The 18,905-nt window shown below is 44.0% G+C and overlaps 1 protein-coding gene across 1 annotated transcript in view; it reads right to left on the bottom strand.

Annotated features, from left to right (window-relative positions):
* Positions 1 to 18,905, bottom strand: part of rin3 (Ras and Rab interactor 3) — a 166,493-nt gene that overhangs the window by 42,591 nt on the left and 104,997 nt on the right. The window contains exons 5-7 of the mRNA XM_070879479.1: positions 17,665 to 17,756; positions 15,200 to 16,624; positions 8,139 to 8,447 (exon numbers count right to left, since the gene is read on the bottom strand). Of these exons, the coding sequence (XP_070735580.1) occupies positions 8,139 to 8,447; positions 15,200 to 16,624; positions 17,665 to 17,756 (1,826 nt within the window). The remainder of the gene's footprint in view (positions 1 to 8,138; positions 8,448 to 15,199; positions 16,625 to 17,664; positions 17,757 to 18,905) is intronic.

Genomic DNA, 18,905 nt, shown 5'->3' with positions numbered 1-18,905 from the left:
AAGTACCTTCACCAGACGTACTGCAGCGGTTCAAGAAAGTGGCTCACCACTACCTTCTCGCAGATCAGCCATGTTATTGAATGGCAGAGCAGGCTCGAGAGGCCTACTCCCGCTCCTATTTCTTATGTTCTTATGAAATTTTGTGAGTTAAATGATACGTTTTTGAAATTATTTTATGTGAAATGATGGGGCACGAGGAAGAAGGAAACCAGCTGAAGATGATGTGTGCAGGATTTGTGGGATGAGATGGTTGGACCGGTGTGTTAAATGAGCAGATTGCTTCCTCCATTCAGCTGGAACTAAACATGCTGCTGCTGCTAATCTTCTGTTTGCTGGTTCTTTCAACCCATTTGTTTTTAAGAGCAGTGGGGTAAATTTTTTTGTAACAAAATGAAGATCATCGTACTCTTATTGCGCATTTGGATACCATCTGCATTATGTGTGACTAACTTAACTCATTGCATGAGCTCTATATGGGGCCATGTGTTAAGGCATTATTTTATCGCAAATACAGTCCCCACCACACATACTTATCTCTGGCAGCCAGCTATGTCGGGCAAACAGTGCTAACCATTTGCCGGTGCCATAAGACTCAATTACAAAGGTGCCGTTTATAACATGAAGCACCCCAGCAATTTTGGACAGTTCGTCACCCCTCGTTCATCCCCTGTACAGTATTTACCGATGTGCAATGTTCAGTTTTAATCCCTGATGAGGACTCCTAGAAACGTCAGTGCTGCCTGCCCTCTGCCTCTCCCATGATTCTTTCCTTGCTGGCAGACTCGTATTTCCTGTTGGCACTTCTCCAGGTCAGTCCTGGAACTGACTGGAAACTGCAGCTGACACCAGTCTGTTGGAGACCAGTAGAGCTCGCAGGGATACAGAAGTGGAGATGGGCTTTACAGTCCACTGCTTATAGCGAGTAAATCGCATTAATACCAACGCACCCGCTATAAGCAATGGAGACTGCATAAGTAACATCTGAGCTTTGGCTTTTCCCATATCGATTATCTTATTCTAGTATAGGTTTGGGGCCTTCAAGTAGGCCTCAACAAAACTCACGCCAAGTCTCGATTGGCATGAGTTCTGCTGAGGCGTGTCAAGGCCTTAAATAGAGGAATCTCCATGGACAGCCTGTGAACTCCCCCTGACTTGTTGCTTTGAAGTGAAGGGGAGCAGGCAGAAGATCCATCTACAGCCGCTGACTGGAATTTAATGGTCCAGTTTAAATGGGGCCAGCCCATAGTCTGGGTCCTCGCCCATGAGTGGAAATGGGATTTATGCCCTCTCCAGACCCAGGAACCTTGGGGCCATAGAGTCTAGGGTACATTTCCTTTTAGGTGCAACAGCTATTTCTTCCAGCACAAAAGATCTTCATTTTCTGCAGCATGTTGGTGCCTAGTGCACTATGATGCAGGGCTGTAATGTGGGTTTGTGTTTGTGATTTCATATATGGCAAGCTCCCAAATTCAGGCACACTGTTGGGGCAAAGCGTCGAGCACACCACATGCAGGAAGCAAGTAATCAAAGGCTTTTCTGACCAGTTCAATGGTTATTATACTGAAAGGCTTGGGTGGAGAATCGTCAAAGGCTGTTCTCCACTACCATCTAGTGAGAGGTTGAAGAGTGACACTTCCAAAAGCTTGGGTGCAGAGTAACCCCAGAATTGGAGCCCATCATTGCCTTGTGGCCATCTTGAAAGTGTCACTGCCTGAAGCTTGGGAGCCAATCACTTTTCTGCTTTCTTAGCTTATAGACAAATCTAAATAAAGGAATAAAATATACCCTGAAAAATATGGTGATAAAATGGAAGCAGGGGAGTAACATGGTAAAACAATTCTATCAACATTATAACAGGATGTCAGTAATTTTGCCATAAGACTATAGATTAAAATTTCACAAAAATCTTCAAGAGTTCTGTCTACAGATCCATCAACATGGTTGATTTTACTGAGCTACTGCTTGTCACTATGGTAACTGGCTGTTCCCCATGATTACCAAACTAAAACTGTCAAAGGCCCCAACCCCTTTGCAGGACAATCTAATGCATTGAGAATTGTGCTGCCGTTTAAGAATCATTGATCCAATAGACCATGGCACTATTGCAAGTATGTTTTTAATGCTGGCTACCATTACTGATTAACGGGAATGCTTTTCTAATGGACCTCCAGCAAGGACAGTTATTTGATCAGCTTTGAGCAAAATCTAATCTGAGTGGCAATGGTCAGCCTGCAGTATCGGATTGTGCGAGCTCGGATTATTTATAAATGGAAATATTCAACCACTGCCACCACATCCCCAAAAAAGATTTGATGCATTGCACATGATGCACAGTAAAAAAAACTGTTCTGCTGGGAGTGTCATTTACATAGAAATTACAATACGGAAATAGGTCATTCAATTAGTCCGTAGTAGTGTTTACCGTCCATGAGAGCATGTACAGTGAATCACATTTACCCACCCTGTTCTCATATTCCTTCATTCCCTTTTCCACCTATTCCAACTAATCTCGAATACTGACTTTGTTTCTGCCGCAACCACTAACCTGGAAGTGAATTCCATAACCTCACAACTCTTTGTGTGAAGATGTTTCACCTGCCCTCAGTTCTAAATCTCTTACAGTTAACCTTGTATTTATTGTTCCTCTTCTAGACCCCGCAACTACTTTTTTGTATTTTATAAAGATATGTTTTATTGGACTATAGCTTTAAAAGTTCTAACTTTGAAGAAATGAGGGATCACCTCAAGTAATTTATTAGGGGCAATGTACAGTGAAATTATAGGCATGGGATCTGAATTTGTGGCCGGAGGCTTCCTGCGGGTGGATGCCTCTGACCAGCAAAAAATCTATGCACTTACCTTCTGCCTTGGGATCCAAGGAGACTTGCACTCCTGGGCCTCTATGCATAGGCCTGCGTAAAGACCCACTTACCCCAGGGACGCATGTGGCTTGCAAGTGCCCCTGGGATCACGTGGGTGGGCCCAACCAATGAAAGACGGGAATCCCATTCATGCGTATGGGGATTCTGTATGTACAGAAAGCCCATAACCATGAATGGGGATCACATAAAAAAATACCTCTACACATCAATTAAATTAAAAAAAATTACATATTTAAAATTAATTAAAATGGCATTTAGTTAAATATTTAAAACAAAAATTTATTTTTTTGAAAAGTAAGTTTACATGTTTTAATGGGGCTAAAAATGAACTTACCTTATCGCACACAGTTTTTAATGTAATAATGATTGATAAACTTTTGTTTTTATGTTTTTTAAACTCTTTTACTGGTAAAAGCAGGCCTTACTCCTGCTTTTACCAGGCATAATCATTTCACGGGCTTTCGCTGGGCAGAATTTTGGCAAATCGCGCAACTCTCCACCTGCGGAGGCCCTTTTCCCAGGAATGCATTGGATCTGTCAAGATACTTCTTGACAGATTGCAAGTTCCGGGTTTTAGCGCGTGGCTAAGCGCAGAATTTGTGCAGCTCCTACGGGCACATGTGCACACCCGAGGGGTTGCATATTACAGCCCATGGTCGTTTTGAATGTATTTATGATATTACTACACAAAGTAATCAGAGCAATTCTCCTTTCAGCTGAGGACAAGGTTGAGCTCATCTGTGATGTGCCAATAGTCAGAAAGTCTACTTGATGTCACATTTCTGGCTAAGACATCAAGAATGCCATTGGAGGTCTTTAAAGGACCGGAATTTTTCCCTAAAAAACAGGTGTGTTTGGAGAGTGGGGCCAGTTAAATTGTTAAAAATGGGATTCCCAACCTGATCCTGCCTCCAGCTCGCCCACTTCCAGTTTTAACAGGTGTAGGATGGGGGCGGGACTAGGGGAGGTGAGGGGCAACAACCCACTCCCAGGGGGAAAAACGTCAATTTAAATATTAGAATGAGGCTGGAAGCCTCTTTTTTTCATCTCCATTTTGTGTTTAACTGCATGTGGGCAGGTTTCACACAATTTGTGAAATCCGGTGGTTAAAGCAAGGCGGAGACTGCGGTATCTAGGAGGTAAGTGGCTTTATACTTACATCCTGGATCTAGATTCACTGCCTAACCCACCCCTTGTGATCAGAGACCCCCTCACAAGGCCTCCCATCACCTGCCTAGGTCTCTGATCTGGCCCGATCCTTTCTCACCCCCCTGCCGATCCTCCAACTCCCCCGCGCCCCCCCACCCCGCCGATCCCTTGCCGAACCCCCCTGCCGATGCTCCAGCCAACCCCCGCCGTCGACCCCCGCCTCCCCCCGCAATCCCCGATGCTCCATTGACGACTCCAGACCATTCCCTTGGTGATCCCTCCATCAGACCAACCCCTCACTCCCTCTCCCCACCTGCAGGCCTCCCCGATTGAGAGGCTGACTGACTGCCCAGGCAGGAAACCGAGGCCTCACATACAAATCAGGCCCTGCCATTAAAACGGGGACTGCTGCATTTAGGAGGTAAGTGGCTTTATACCTACATCCTGGATCCAGATTCACTGCCTAACCCACCCCTTGTGATCGGAGACCCCCTCACAAGGCCTCCCATCACGTGCCCAGGTCTCTAATCTCCACCATGTGGCCTCACCCCATCCCACCCCACCAATGAAGCTGAGGCCTGCCACAATCCTCTGGTGTCTGGGCCCGATCCTCTCCCAACCTGCCCCCAACCTGTTTACCTGGGGAAAATTCCGGCCTTTCTCTCTGGATTTCCCTCCGTGTGCCTTTCCGCCTCTCCACCTTTCACTCTTCCTTTATAAACTTCCCTAAAACCCATTTCCTCCATCAAGCTTTTGGTCATCCCTCAGAACTTTTCCTTGCCTAGGCTCAGCGGTCGTTTTCCATTGGCTTATTCGGTGAAATGCCTTGAGGCATTTCTTCTGTTATCGGTGCTATATACTTGGAAGTTGGTGTTGTAATAGGACCCCTTGAACTGTACTCTGGGAAGATTCAGCAACCTTGTAAAAGGAGGGATAAAGGGAAGACAACTGGAGAGAAAAAGCATATAAACTGCATTATATGTTACAAAGAATAATAAACAGCCAGCAGTGAATCCTGGACAACATTACAAAACCAGAATACCATTGCTATTCATAATGCACACAATGTTTTCCACCACTCAATGTTTTCCTGATTTACAATGCCAGAAACACTTAATTAAGTTTCTGCCTTGGCCCTCACTGCCAGTCATCAGCACAACAGCCTGATAAACAAATGCTCCCACAACAGGGAGAGTTTTACTTTCCCTGAGTGCTGTGTTATATAGACCAACTTCAGAAGCCGAATGAAAAAATATATTTAATCTTCCTTATGCGGTGTTTCTCTGGACAACATGACTGGTTGTTGTGTGGCATCCAGTAAACTTTATAAAAATACTGCTCCCCTTTCACTGACACTTTCTTTTAATGGTGCTGAGCTGAGAAGGACTTGTTGCAGAGGGCAGAGTGGCTGAATTTTATGCTAATGAAGTGATTTTGCAAAGCAGGGGACTGTGGCTGGTGCTTTAGGGGGCTGCTGCTGTATTTGGTGCAACATTGGGGGTAGTGATATGTTCAGTAAATTGTCTCATAGACGTTGAATAAGGAGGGTTTTCTACACGTGTGGTATAATATTAGCTCTACCACACATGGTGCTATTCAGTACAGATCAAAAGTGTGATCAAATGGACTACAGGGCTGAAAAGTGAAATGCTTGTTTAAAGTCCTTCTACTAATTGTGCCTCTTAAAGAAAAAGGGGAACACGTGTAATCTTTTTTTCTGTTGCACTTTACAGACCATTTCAAAAAAAGACATGTTTGTTTGTCAAGATGTTGAAGAGCATAATCATCATCATCATCAGAGGTAGTCCCTCGAAATCGAGAAAGACTTGTTTCCACTCTAAAAATGAATTCTCAACAGTCCAATACGGGAATTACAGTCTCTGTCACAGGTGGGACAGACAGTGGTTGAAGGAAAGGGTCTGTGGGGTGTCTGGTTTGCCGCACGCTCCTTCCGCTGCCTGCGCTTGTTTTCTACATGCTCTTGGCGACGAGACACGAGGTGCTCAGCGCCCTCCCGGATGTTCTTCCTCCACTTAGGGTGGTCTTTGGGAGTCTTGTGTTGGGCATGCAGACAATATGGCCCACCCAATGGAGCTGGTCGGGTGTTGTCAGTGCTTCGATGCTGGGGATGTTGGTCTGATTGAGAACACTGATCAGGTGTTGGTGCGTCTATCCTCCCAGGGGATAATCCTCTGGGAGGAAGTGAAGAACAGTTATCTCAAGTACAAACCAATCACTCAGTTAAGTGTGTGCCCTGTTCTTGAGACTTCAATTGAACTGTGGTAACATTAGACCCGAAATATTTGACTTTTTGAAATTTTTGTTATTTAGGAATGGTTCTTTGTGTTGAATGATCATTCAAAACTCTTGCATACGGAGTTGATTGCCAAACACCATTTCTTATTTAAGAACAATTTTACTTCAGAATTGTTTGCTTAAAATCAGAAAACGTCAAAAACAAAACAATCATGTCTGTGGCCCAATCACTAGCTATGCAGAATTGTGTGTTATGTTTTTAACCTGCATAATTGCAGTGAAACGTCATTAAGTCAATGGCAAGCCAACTGTGTGTGCTGAAGCATAGAAGGGTAGAGGGAAAATTACTATGACTTATATTATTACTGGGAAGTAGTTTTTGCTTGACACCTCCAACCATTGGCCAAATATATAAACACTTGTCTGTAGCAACATGATTATTGTGCTTACCATTCTGGGTCTAGCCATGGGTCAGCTGACTCCTTAGCCCACTCATACAGGCTAGCATTGTTAGGATCCTCTGCAATATCAGGGAAGGACCACACCGGGACTTTAACACTGCATGTATGGATCTCACAGATATGCAGTTATCTGTTGCTGCTGCGATTACCCGCTGCATAAAGGGGAGGATGCACCAATAAGGGAAGTGTGCTGTACTACAGAATCGGCGATTTTAACCCGACTCGTTCAGCAGAAACCTGGTGGCTTGGCAATTAAGATCACCCTGGCTCTTACCTGTCTGAAAGCCGCCATGATTGCAACATCTGCAATTTTAACCTGCTCTCCTGAGCAGACAACAAGGCCACGCACCCGGAGCCAACAGGATCCTTCTTTACATATGCATGTTGCGGCCCAATGACATCATTGAGACCCGACTATAATTTTAACTCAGGCCTGAGCGGGAAATCCACTTGGAGTTAAAATCGGGGCCACATTGGAAGCAGCTGCATAATATAAATAGGATTATCAAGCACTCTGTAATCTGTCCCAACATTTCACTTAAACCCACACCTCAGTAGTGCATCCCTAGTGCATCAGTATCACCTACTGCCTACATGATACTGCCAATGTAATGCCAGGTTGTGCCAAATTATGGCCAATGGGATGCTTTGCCTACAAGAGATTTGGTTTAGGTCAGTCAAATTTTTTTTATGTAGGGCTGTCACAGCTGACAGAGAAAGAGAATACTTGCATCCCATCTGTTCTGACTGGATTCCAGCCCATATCCCAGAGCTGAATGCAGTGAACTAGCTTAGTGTTCTGCCAATTTCCTCTTTCCATGCATAATTTAAGGCCGAGATGGTTATTTGGAATTAAATAACAATTAGTTTTAATATTTCAAAGTTATTATTACAATAGACTAATATTTATTGGCCTACTAAATTACAAATATTAGAAGCACAGTGATGCATTTTTGTTATCCTAGGTAACAAAAAATCCATATGGCAAGACCTGCTGGGAAAGTGGGTTTTGGGATATAAATCAAGGGGTATACATGGATTCAGTGGGCTTTTATGATCTTGTGATTTGAACTGGGCTGCCAAATGTGATGGAGATGTAGGCTGATCAGTCAGAAACAAAGGGAGTCATTATCAACCTCAGCGATAATGTGACAGAGCAGAACCACTCACCCCACCTCCCCCCCTCCCCACCCCATTATAGAACTCGGCAGATTTTCATCCGATTGATGACAATGGAATGAGTTCTGTCAGAGATAGGCGATCTGCTCTGCCACATTAGGCGATGAGGTTGAAAACTACCCCCAGAGTTTCTATCCACATGTGTTAAACAGTTAGTCAATAGGTACGAAAACAAATCATAACATAAATAAGGAATTACAAAAATAATTACCAGTATTTCCAACCGACATCGAATCATAAATCAGCTTGCAGGCCTTGAGCAGACAGGTGACCTTTTTGTCTGGTGAATAGGCCTGGTGCATAGTGCTGAGTTTCTGCTGTATTTTCTCCAAAAGGCTTACTTCAGGTACGCTGGTGGATACGCCCAAATCTGTGGTGGTTGTGTTTTGCACAATCTGCTGGTTTTCTTTCAAAAGCTTCAAATTGCCATTTTTGGAATGAATTTCCTTTAGCTGGGTATTGATGTGGTCTTTTAAGGATTTGAGAACACATTTGCATAATGCAGCTTCCACAACCGCTTCTGAAATACACAAGAGCACTTGTGTGTTAGTTAAGCAATACACATTGCAAAATAAGGTCATTGGTAAAAGGTTTAGAACTAATTAGACGTCATAGGTGTGATCAATGAATTATATGAACTATATTTCTTTTACACAAAGCTATATTTTCATCAGCAGCTATTCTCCCCTGCAGTTTATAGCCGACCTATTGATAGCCTCAACAGTGAGGATTTGGATTAAACAGTTTGGGTTTAAGGCTCCAAATTGGGAATGATTGTTATGAATTTCGAAATCCTAGGCACTAATTTTTGTTTCCTTTTCTGTTCCTGTAAAGAGATTTCCTGTCTGCTGTTTACTTGTCCTTTCTTTTAAAACGACATTTCACCCTCCATAAGATAAATTCTGCCTGTAGATTCATCTTCACAAACCAGTGATTTACACTAGTGCATTTATAGGACATTTCACTGTAAAATTACGCACTCTATTTTGTCTTTGTACAAGACCTTGATTAGTCCTTGGTTACAATACTGCGTTCAATTTGGTGTCATCACATGGTGGGTGATATTGAGGCTTTGGAAAGGATGCAAAGAAAGGTCAGAAGATTAAGGTGGTGAATTTGTGTATCGTCCCATTTGGGGGTGGTAACCTTGGTGAGGCGGGACTTCCTGAACCTGGCGCAGAAGTCCTGCTCCAGCAGCGAAATTGGGGCGACCGCCCCAAGAGGAAGCGGAGTGCAATGTCAGTTGCAGTACTGAGACAGTAAGCGTGCGAATGTTGGAGTGTTACGCGGGCACTCTGTGTAACGCTGACGTGAGCACGGGGGAATGCAAGCTGCGAGCTCTTCAGTGGGGTGAGGGCCCTCCACTAAGCCACCGGGGAGGCGGGGTGCCGTGGCCGTAGCCCAGCACAGAAGCGGAGTGCCGTGCTGCACCATCGCAGCAGGGACCCTGTGAAAAAAATAACGGAAGACCGACAGGACACCGCGCACCTCCCCTTTAAATTTCGGCCCGTGAGCGGAGTGCGGCCCGGTTCACGAGCCGCGAGGCTGGCACTGACATTGCCTGTGGTGGCCTCACAGGACGTTGCCCAATTTCCGCTGCGGGATGAAAACGGGACATTGCACTCGGCGATGACGTCATCGCCAGGAGCACAACGTCCCAGGCGCCACTGCCAGAAGTGGGGCGCTACCGGATTTGCACCTCCGCTAGCTCCCGCGCAATTTTTCCCCGGGCGAGAAATCATTTGCCCCCATTAGAGGGGAACGGAAGTCGCAAACCATGTGAATTCCTCCCCCTTAGTTCCACTTATAGAGCATCTTAGTTACCCAGATAGGCTCAAAGAGCTGGGTCCCAATGCTTTAGAGAAGCGCAGACTTAGGGGTGATTTGATTGAGGTTTATAAGATGATGAAGGGACTAGATTGTGTTTGAGTAAACAAACTTTTCAACTTAATAGGTTAGGGATCACACTTACAAGTTATTCAAGGGCAGAACTAGGTTAGATGTTAGGAGGTTCCTCTTTCCCCAGATAACAGTGGACCTATGGAACAGGTAGCCGCATGGTGCAGTGAGCGCTGATTTGCTGAATTCTTTCAGTTGAGAACTGGACCTGTTTCTGGCTGAGGGCGAGATCACCTCAAACAAGAGGCAAGTAACGTTAATCAGGTCCAGAGTGGTCTTCTGGACTAATTTAGATCGCCGAAGGGGATCGAAGAGGAAGTTCCAGATTTTTATTCCCTAATTGACCTGGTATTTGAGCTGCTTTTCTCACCTTGCCTCTCCCAGGAGATTATATGGCTCTGGGTGGCTGGGGACTGTACACACAAGGCAGCAGAACTGTATAGTTTCCATTGGCTTCTGGGACATTTGGCTGCTATCAGAAACTTCAGCTAAATAGCTTCCATCTCTGCTATTCCTCTCTGCTGGCCTAAATGAAGATGAAACGTTGCATGCTTATGATGTGAAGTGCTTGCTGGCTGTCCCTTCTCAGACCCTCCAATCTGAAGGGGTTGGCTGACACCTCTAATGCCCGTCTTTTCCTAGTGGTCTTCTTTTTGGATGTCATTAACATACAAATGAAATGCTCCTGTTGTTTCAGGCAGAATCCACCCATGCACGCCAGGGGTTCTCCCAGGAGATGCACGTCAAGCACAAAGGACCCGGAGATCCGATATTACAGATGCCAGAACCAGGCACTCAGAGGGCAATGGGCAGATTTAGTCTTTACTATGGAAAGGCTTCTTGTTCCACTAAGCCCGGTACTGTGAGGGGGTCAGCCAGGACTGAAAAGTCTTGTCTGTAGAGGATTAGCGGATGGACTTCACACCCAAAAACCAAAGGAGAAGTGAAAATAAATCGCTTTTTAATTTGGGTATTTCCCAATACACCAATTTGATCATTTGTTCACCCTAAATCAATTCTTTAGAAGCAAGTTCTTTAACTAGGAGTTTTAATTTAGCAAGAATTTCTTCTAATAAATAATGCAAAAGGAGAGTATGCAGGTACAGCAAGTGATCAGGAAGGCTAATGGTATTTTGGCCTTTATTGCAAAGGGGATGGAGTAAAAAAGAAGGGAAGTCTTGCTACAGCTATATAAGGTACTGGGGAGGCCACACCTGGAATACTGCATGCTGTTTTGGTTTCCATATTTAAGAAAGGATATAGTTGCTTTGGAGGCAGTTCAGAGAAGGTTCACTAGGTTGATTCCGGGGATGAGGGGGTTGACTTCTGAGGAAAGGTTGAGCAGGTTGTGCCTCTACTCATTGGAACTCAGAAGAATGAGAGGTGATCTTATCGAAACGCTTAAGATTATGAGGGGACTTGACAAGTGGTTGCAGAGAGGTTGTTTCCACTGATGGGGGAGACTAGAAGTAGAGGGCATGATCTTAGAATAAGGGGCTGCCCATTTAACATAGAAACATAGAAACATAGAAAATAGGTGCAGGAGTAGGCCATTTGGACCTTTGAGCCTGCACCACCATTCAATAAGATCATGGCTGATCATTCACCTCAGTACCCCTTTCCTGCTTTTTCTTCATACCCCTTGATCCCTTTAGCTGTAAGGGCCATATCTAACTCCCTCTTGAATATATCAAATGAACTGGCATCAACAACTCTCGGCAATAGGGAATTCCACAGGTTAACAACTCTCTGAGTGAAGAAGTTTCTCCTCATCTCAGTCCTAAATGGCTTACCCCATATCCTTACACTGGATCGACTGAATACAGGCCCAGTCGATCCAGTCTCTCCTCATACGACAGTCCTGCCATCCCGGGAATTAGTCTGGTGAACCTTCGCTGCACTCCCTCAATAGCAAGAACATCCTTCCTCAGATTAGGAGACCAAAACTGAACACAATATTCCAGGTGAGGCCTCACCAAGGCCCTGTACAACTGCAGTAAGACCTCCCTGCTCCAATACTCAAATCCCCTAGCTATGAAGGCCAACATACCATTTGCCTTCTTCACCGCTTGCTGCACCTGCACGCCAACTTTCAATGACTAATGTACCATGACACCCAGGTCTCGTTGCACCTTCCATTTTCTTAATCTGCCGCCATTCACATAATATTCTGCCTTCGTGTTTTTGCCCCCAAAGTGGATAACCTCGCATTTATCCACATTATACTGCAGCTGCCATGCTTTTGCCCACTTACCTAACCTGTCCATGTCACCCTGCAGCCTCTTAGCATCCTCCTCACAGCTCACACTGCCACCCAGCTTAGTGTCATCTGCAAACTTGGAGATATTATGCTCAATTCCTTCATCTAAATCATTAATGTATATTGTAAATAGCTGGGGTCCCAGCACTGAGCCCTGCGGCACCCGACTAGTCACTGCCTGCCATTCTGAAAATAACCCGTTTATCCCGACTCTCTGCTTCCTGTCTGCCAACCAGTTCTCTATCCACGTCAGTACGTTACCCCCAATACCATGTGCTTTAATTTTGCACACTAATCTCTTGTGTGGGACCTTGTCAAAAGCCTTTTCAGAGTCCAACTACACCACATCCACTGGTTCTCCCTTGTCCACTCTACCAGTTACATCCTCAAAAAATTCCAGAAGATTTGTCAAGCATGATTTCCCTTTCATAAATCCATGCTGACTTGGATCGATCCTGTCACTGCTTTCCAAATGCGCTGCTATTTCATCTTTAATAATTGATTCCAACAATTTCCCCGCTACTGATGTCTATAATTACCTGTTTTCTCTCTCCCTCCTTTTTGAAAAAGTGGTGTTATATTAGCTACCCGCTAGTCCATAGGAACTGATCCAGAGTCGATAGACTGTTGGAAAATTATCACCAATGCATCCACTATTTCTAGGGCCACTTCCTTAAGTATTCTGGGATGCAGACTATCACGCTCCAGGGATTTATCGGCCTTCAATCCCATCAATTTCTCTAACACAATTTCCCACCTAATAAGGATTTCCTTCATTTCCTCCTTCTCACTAGACCCTCCGTCCCCTAGTATTTCCGGAAGGTTATTTGTGTCTTCCTTCATGAAGAGAGAACCAAAGTATTTGTTCAACTAGTCTGCCATTTCTTTGTTCCCCATTATAAAATTACCTGAATCTGACTGCAAGGGACCTACGTTTGTCTTCACTAATCTTTTTCTCTTCACATATCCAAAAAAGCTTTTGCAGTCAGTTTTTATGTTCCCTGCAAGCTTACTCTCATACTCTATTTTCCCCCTCCGAGTTAAACCCTTTGTCCTCCTCTGCTAAATTCTAAATTTCTCCCAATCCTCAGGTTTGCTGCTTTTTCTGGCCAATTTATATGCCTCTTCCTTGGATTTAACACTATCCTTAATTTCCCTTGTTAGCCACGGTTGAGCCACCTTCCCCGTTTTATTTTTACTCCAGACAGGGATGAACAATTGTTGAAGTTCCTCCATGTGATCTTTAAATGTTTGCCATTGCCTATCCACTGTCAACCCTTTAAGTATCATTTGTCAGTCTATTCTAGCCAATTCACGTCTCATACCATCGAAGTTACCTTTCCTTAAGTTCAGGACCCTTGTCTCTGAATTAACTGTGTCACTCTCCATTAATAAAGAATTCTACCACCTTATGGTCACTCTTCCCCAAGGGGCCTCGCACAACAAGATTGCTAATTAGTCCTTTCTCATTACACATCACCTAGTCTAGGATGGCAAGCCCTCTAGTTGGTTACTCAACATATTGGTCAAGAAAACCATCCCTAATACATTCCAGGAAATCCTCCTCCACCGTATTGCTACCAGTTTGGTTAGCCCAATCTATATGTAGATTAAAGTTGCCCATGATAACTGCTGTACCTTTATTGTACGCATCCCTAATTTCTTGTTTGATGGTGTCCCCAACCTCACTACTACTGCTTGGTGGTCTGTACACAACTCCCACTAGCGTTTTCTGCCCTTTGGTTTCGATAAGATCACCTCTCAATCTTCTGAATTCCAATGAGTAGAGGCCCAACCTACTCAACTTTTCCTCATAGGTCAACCCCCTCATCTCTGGAATCAACCTAGTGAACCTTCTCTGAACTGCCTCCAAAGCAAATATATCCTTTCGTAAATATGGAAAACAAAACTGCAGGCATTATTCCAGGTGTGGCCTCACCAACACCCTGTACAACTGTAGCAACTGTAGCAAGACTTCCCTGCTTTTATACCCTTTGCAATTAAGGCCAAGATTCCATTGGCCTTTCTGATCACTTGCTGTACCTTTTGTGTTTCATGCGCAAGTGCCCCCAGTTCCTGCTGTACTGCAGCACTTTGCAATCTTTTTCCATTTAAATAATAACTTGCTCTTTGATTTTTTTTCTGCCAAAGTGCATGGCCTCACACTTTCCAACATTATACTCCATCTGCCAAATTTTTGCCCACTCACTTAGCCTGTCTATGTCCTTTTGCAGATTTTTTGTGTCCTCCTCACACATTGCTTTTCTTCCCATCTTTGTATCATCAGCAAACTTGACTTACACTCGGTCCCTTCATCTAAGTCGTTAATATAGATTGTAAATAGTTGGGGTCCCAGCACTGATCCCTGTGGCACCCCACTAGTTACTGATTGCCAACTCGAGAATGAACCATTTATCCCGACTCTCTGTTTTCTGTTCATTATCCAATCCTCTATCCATACTAATATATTACCCCCAACCCCGTGAAATTTGGCACCTTGTCAAATGCCTTCTGGAAGTCCAAATACACCACATCCACTGGTTCCCCTTTATCCACCCTGTTCGTTACATCCTCAAAGAATTCCAGTAAATTTATCAAACATGACTTCCCCTTCATAAATCCATGCTGACTCTGCCTGACCGAATTATGTTTTTCCAAATGTCCTGTCACTACTTCTTTAATAATGGACTCCAACATTTTCCCAACCACAGATGTTAAGCTAACTGGTCTATAGTTTGCCGCTTTTTTAAATAGGGGTGTTACATTTGCAGTTTTCCAATCTGCTGAGACCTACCCAGAATCCAGGGAATGTTGGTAAATTACAACCAGTGCATTCACTATCCCTGCCGCTACTTCTCTTAAGACCTAGGATGCAAGCCATCAGGTCCAGGGGATTTATCTGCCTTTAGTCCTGTTATCTTACTGAGTGATTGTGATTGTGTTAAGTTCCTCCCCCTTGTGGACCTTGTGGACTTTGCTTCAACAAGTTTGAGGCACAGAATTCCATATTCTAACCACCCCTGCGTAAAAAATCTATTTTCTAACCTCCCCTTTAATTCTTTCAGTGGCCATCTTAAATTTGTGCCCCATAAATAATAGAAGTCAATCTTTACCCAGTTTTTCTTCAGATTGATAAGATGAATCTACCATCAACGTTAGCTCTGTACTTTGCAATAAATAGCTCTTGAGCTGTGTCATCATCTGCCGGATCTCCTGCAACATTTCCGTGCTTGAGGTATGATTTCCCATCATTTCCAAAGTGTAGGCCTTATAATCCTGGACCAGGTGACCAAAGTAAGACTCCTTCTCTTGAGCGAGTTCCGTTATTTTCTTTTGAATCTTTCTGTCTGTTGAACGGAAAGCATTTAGAACATTGCTTAATGTCACTATTGACAGTCTGTTTTTCGCTTTGTCCAACATCATTGAAGGCCGTTGTTTCCTGGTTCGTGAAGGAGTGCTCACTGAATCCAGCTCTTCCTCTGTGCTGCTGGTGGAGAAAGAGTCTACTTCTGAAATAGGACTCATTACATTCCCTTCAGGAGAGTACAACGATCCATCAGGTATTTTCAAATCAGTGAAGTTACATGGTTGCACACATTCACTGTCAGTGTTTATTGAACTCTGGACTGAGGAGTCAGAAGCATCTTCTGACTGATCCTTCATTGTATCTAACTTATCTCTCTTTGACTCTTTGTTTTCCTCCCTGGCAATTTGCTTGGACATCTTTTTTCTTCTTGGAGGTGCAACAGGTGCAGACTGACATGAAGGCTTTCTTTGCTCAGTGTTGGACCTGTCTGAGGTGCTGTTATTCAGACCATCATCAGCATTCGTCGGTTTTTCACTCTGCAACTCATTCACTGTTGACTTAATGCAGGCTTCAACTGGCGGCTTATCATTTCCTGTGTTGTCGTTGCTTTGTGCCACTCCCTCAGGTTCTTTCCTTGTCTCCTCACTCGTGCTACTGTTAATGTCTGTCGGCTGCTTTTCCGATGGCCGACGCCTTGGTGGAACAGGCGGGAATCTGTCACGATTTTGAATACTGATATTTTCCGCGTTGATTTCAGTTTCTTTCCTCCCCTGTTCCAGCTTCTTAATCTGCTGCATTAAACTTTCATGATCCCTTTTGAGTTTAATTTCTTCCCCGTTTTTCGTGAACTCTCCACCGTGCAGCAACTGGTTTCTACCTCTGCAGCTATCAGATGTTGCAGCATTCAGTTCTGATGCCTTTGGCCGGGGAGGGAGTGGTGGAGGTCTCCTTACTTTCAGATCCATGATATTTGTGGAGTTTGAGCTTTGCTCTGGTGGTGGCGAGGAAGAAGGGGCAGTGCTGCAGTATTCTTTTATAAATACAGGATTAACAAACCACAGCTTGTCATTTCCTGCTGACAGTTCAATCTCACATGAACAGTGCCTTTTATCGGTGGACAAATGAGGAGGCGTTTGAAGGTTGTGAGTCTGACTATTAATGACGTTCAAGTCTTTTGAAACTGAGAAACTTTCTTCTTGGTATCTTCTGTTTACATATGAATTCCAGAAATCTAACGCAGAGAACACAATAAGCAGTAAGACTTTTCATTCAAAAGAGTACAACATAAATTGCTGTAATAATGCACAAATAAACATGCACTGATAAAATGTATGATTAGATATTAATATGAATATATGTAATTCTTTTAATTATATTTTTCACTGCTTACATCTCTGAGAACTGTAACATATCTCATAGCACCCAAATTGTGGAACTCTGTTGAATCTCACTGGGCAGGACTGCAGATCAAAGAGCTGGACACAAAAGTCACTGTGATCAATTTGTGGCGTTAAGATTTTCCATCCCATCAATGGCAAGAAAATCATGTGCACCGTGAATTGGGCGTGCTGACCTCTGAACTCAATTCTCCCATCTGGGCATGGAGTCTTTCAAATTTAGAACTTAGAATTCAAAGACTTGTATTCATACATATTGCAATGAACTACAAAATCCTTATTTTGATTGCACAAATGTAGTTACTGTTTTTAAACGTATATTGGGGTGAATATCTGCACTCCCCCCACTCGCCTGCCTTAACTTTGGTGGAAGAGCCACCGAAATTCTGAAAAATTCAGAAAACTGCCCCATTGATGCCATGTTCCTGGGGTTCCTACAGCCCTTCCACTGAAGTACGGTGAATGAGCAGGAAAACCCTTGCCCAAATTCACCCCTTATACGCCTTGGCATTACTTGACAGCAATATTTACGGAACCCACCCACTCTGCCGAAGTAGTCTTAGCTTCAACATCAGATAATTACAAAGAATTAGAAATTAAACTGAGTATTATTTTGTTTTCTTCTCTTAGCTTTGAGTTTAAAAGAAAAAGTATTTTGGTTTAAACAGTGAGCCAGTGATGTCACAGTGATGCCAGTGGCTTGGATGAGTTGTTGGACTCAGAAATATGAAGGAGCCAGTGTACAGGGTAATACAGTACCTCTAGTTTGTAGAAGTTGATGCATATCTTTTGTAGTAATATTGTCAGTGATTATTTTTATTCAAGACATCAAACATGTAATCTATGACGCATCAGACTTTCCTTCAGCACATACCTATTCCCAGATGGGAAACAACTTCCAGTTCTTCCGAGTTTGTTGCTTCCGCTATTGCTTGGGGAAGGACCAGTGTAGATGGCAGTATATCTCTACAAGCATAAAGAAAATACACAATAAGATCTTACTCATGGATATAGTAGAGCTGTGTGGTACGCCTATGAGTTGTTGAAAGATTTTATCCTAACATTCGTTAACCATTGAAATCAATTGCACTGTAGATATGCAAGATTTGAAGTGAAAAAAGCATTTCACTGACTATGCGTGTTTCACTTAAAGAAAACAGGTACCAGTACTGATGTTACGAGGGCGTGGTCTCATTGGTAAAGAGAAGATGGAGAGGTGATTATATTGCCATTTTTAGGATTCTAAAGGGACTAGATAATATAGACTACGACAAGCTATCTCGTTTTGTCCAGAACAGTAGAGCCACAGGCAATGGCTTGCTCTTGAAGAGTGATAAATTCACAACAAATCTACGGAACATTGGCCTCGATATTAACGGGGGGGCAGGGATGGTGCGGAGGAGTCCGATTGTGGGCGAAGAACACGACAAAATCATGCAGAATGCTTGAAAGGAACAGGTGACTTTGGAGCTGTGGTGTCTCTGCACCTTGTTACAAACTCACACGAGGCATATATGTATCAGACACGGTCACTCTGTGAACTTCACTTTATTCCCAGGACCAAGGAGTGCTGACCCTGGGTGGGACCTCCCCTTTTATACCTGGAAACCCAGGTGAGGAGTGTCTCCCGCAAGCTCACCCCGTGGTCAGGGTGTGCATTTCAGGGATACAGGTACAGTGTGCATGAGTAACAGTTACATAACTATTGTCATTGCAAGATGGTGAAATACATGACATCACCTCCCCCCTTAAGTCTTTTAGTTTCAGAGGTTGAGTCTATCGGGTGGTTGGCGCTCTCTCGTGGAGCGCCGCAGTTGTGGCTCTGGTGGCTGAGCCTCAGCAAGCGTCTCTGTCACTTGAGGTGATTCCGGCCTGTCCGAACTGGCCGCAGGGACTGTGCATGCTGAGGGCTGTCTTTGTTGCTCGTACGCTGGCTGTGGTGTGGGTGCTATCTCACCATGCTCTTCTTCCGGTTGCTCCGTGTCTATGCTGAACCTTGTCTTTACTTGGTCCAAGTGTTTGCGGCATATCTGCCCATTGTTTAGTCTGACCACCAAGACCCTGTTTCCTTCTTTGCCGATTACAGTGCCCTCAAGCTATTTGGGTCCCAAAGCA

The sequence above is a fragment of the Pristiophorus japonicus genome, chromosome 4, assembly GCF_044704955.1.
Source record: "Pristiophorus japonicus isolate sPriJap1 chromosome 4, sPriJap1.hap1, whole genome shotgun sequence".
Taxonomy (NCBI): Eukaryota; Metazoa; Chordata; class Chondrichthyes; family Pristiophoridae; genus Pristiophorus; species Pristiophorus japonicus.
Note: the sequence above shows the minus strand (reverse complement) of the source record. Positions and strands in the feature narration are given on the sequence as shown.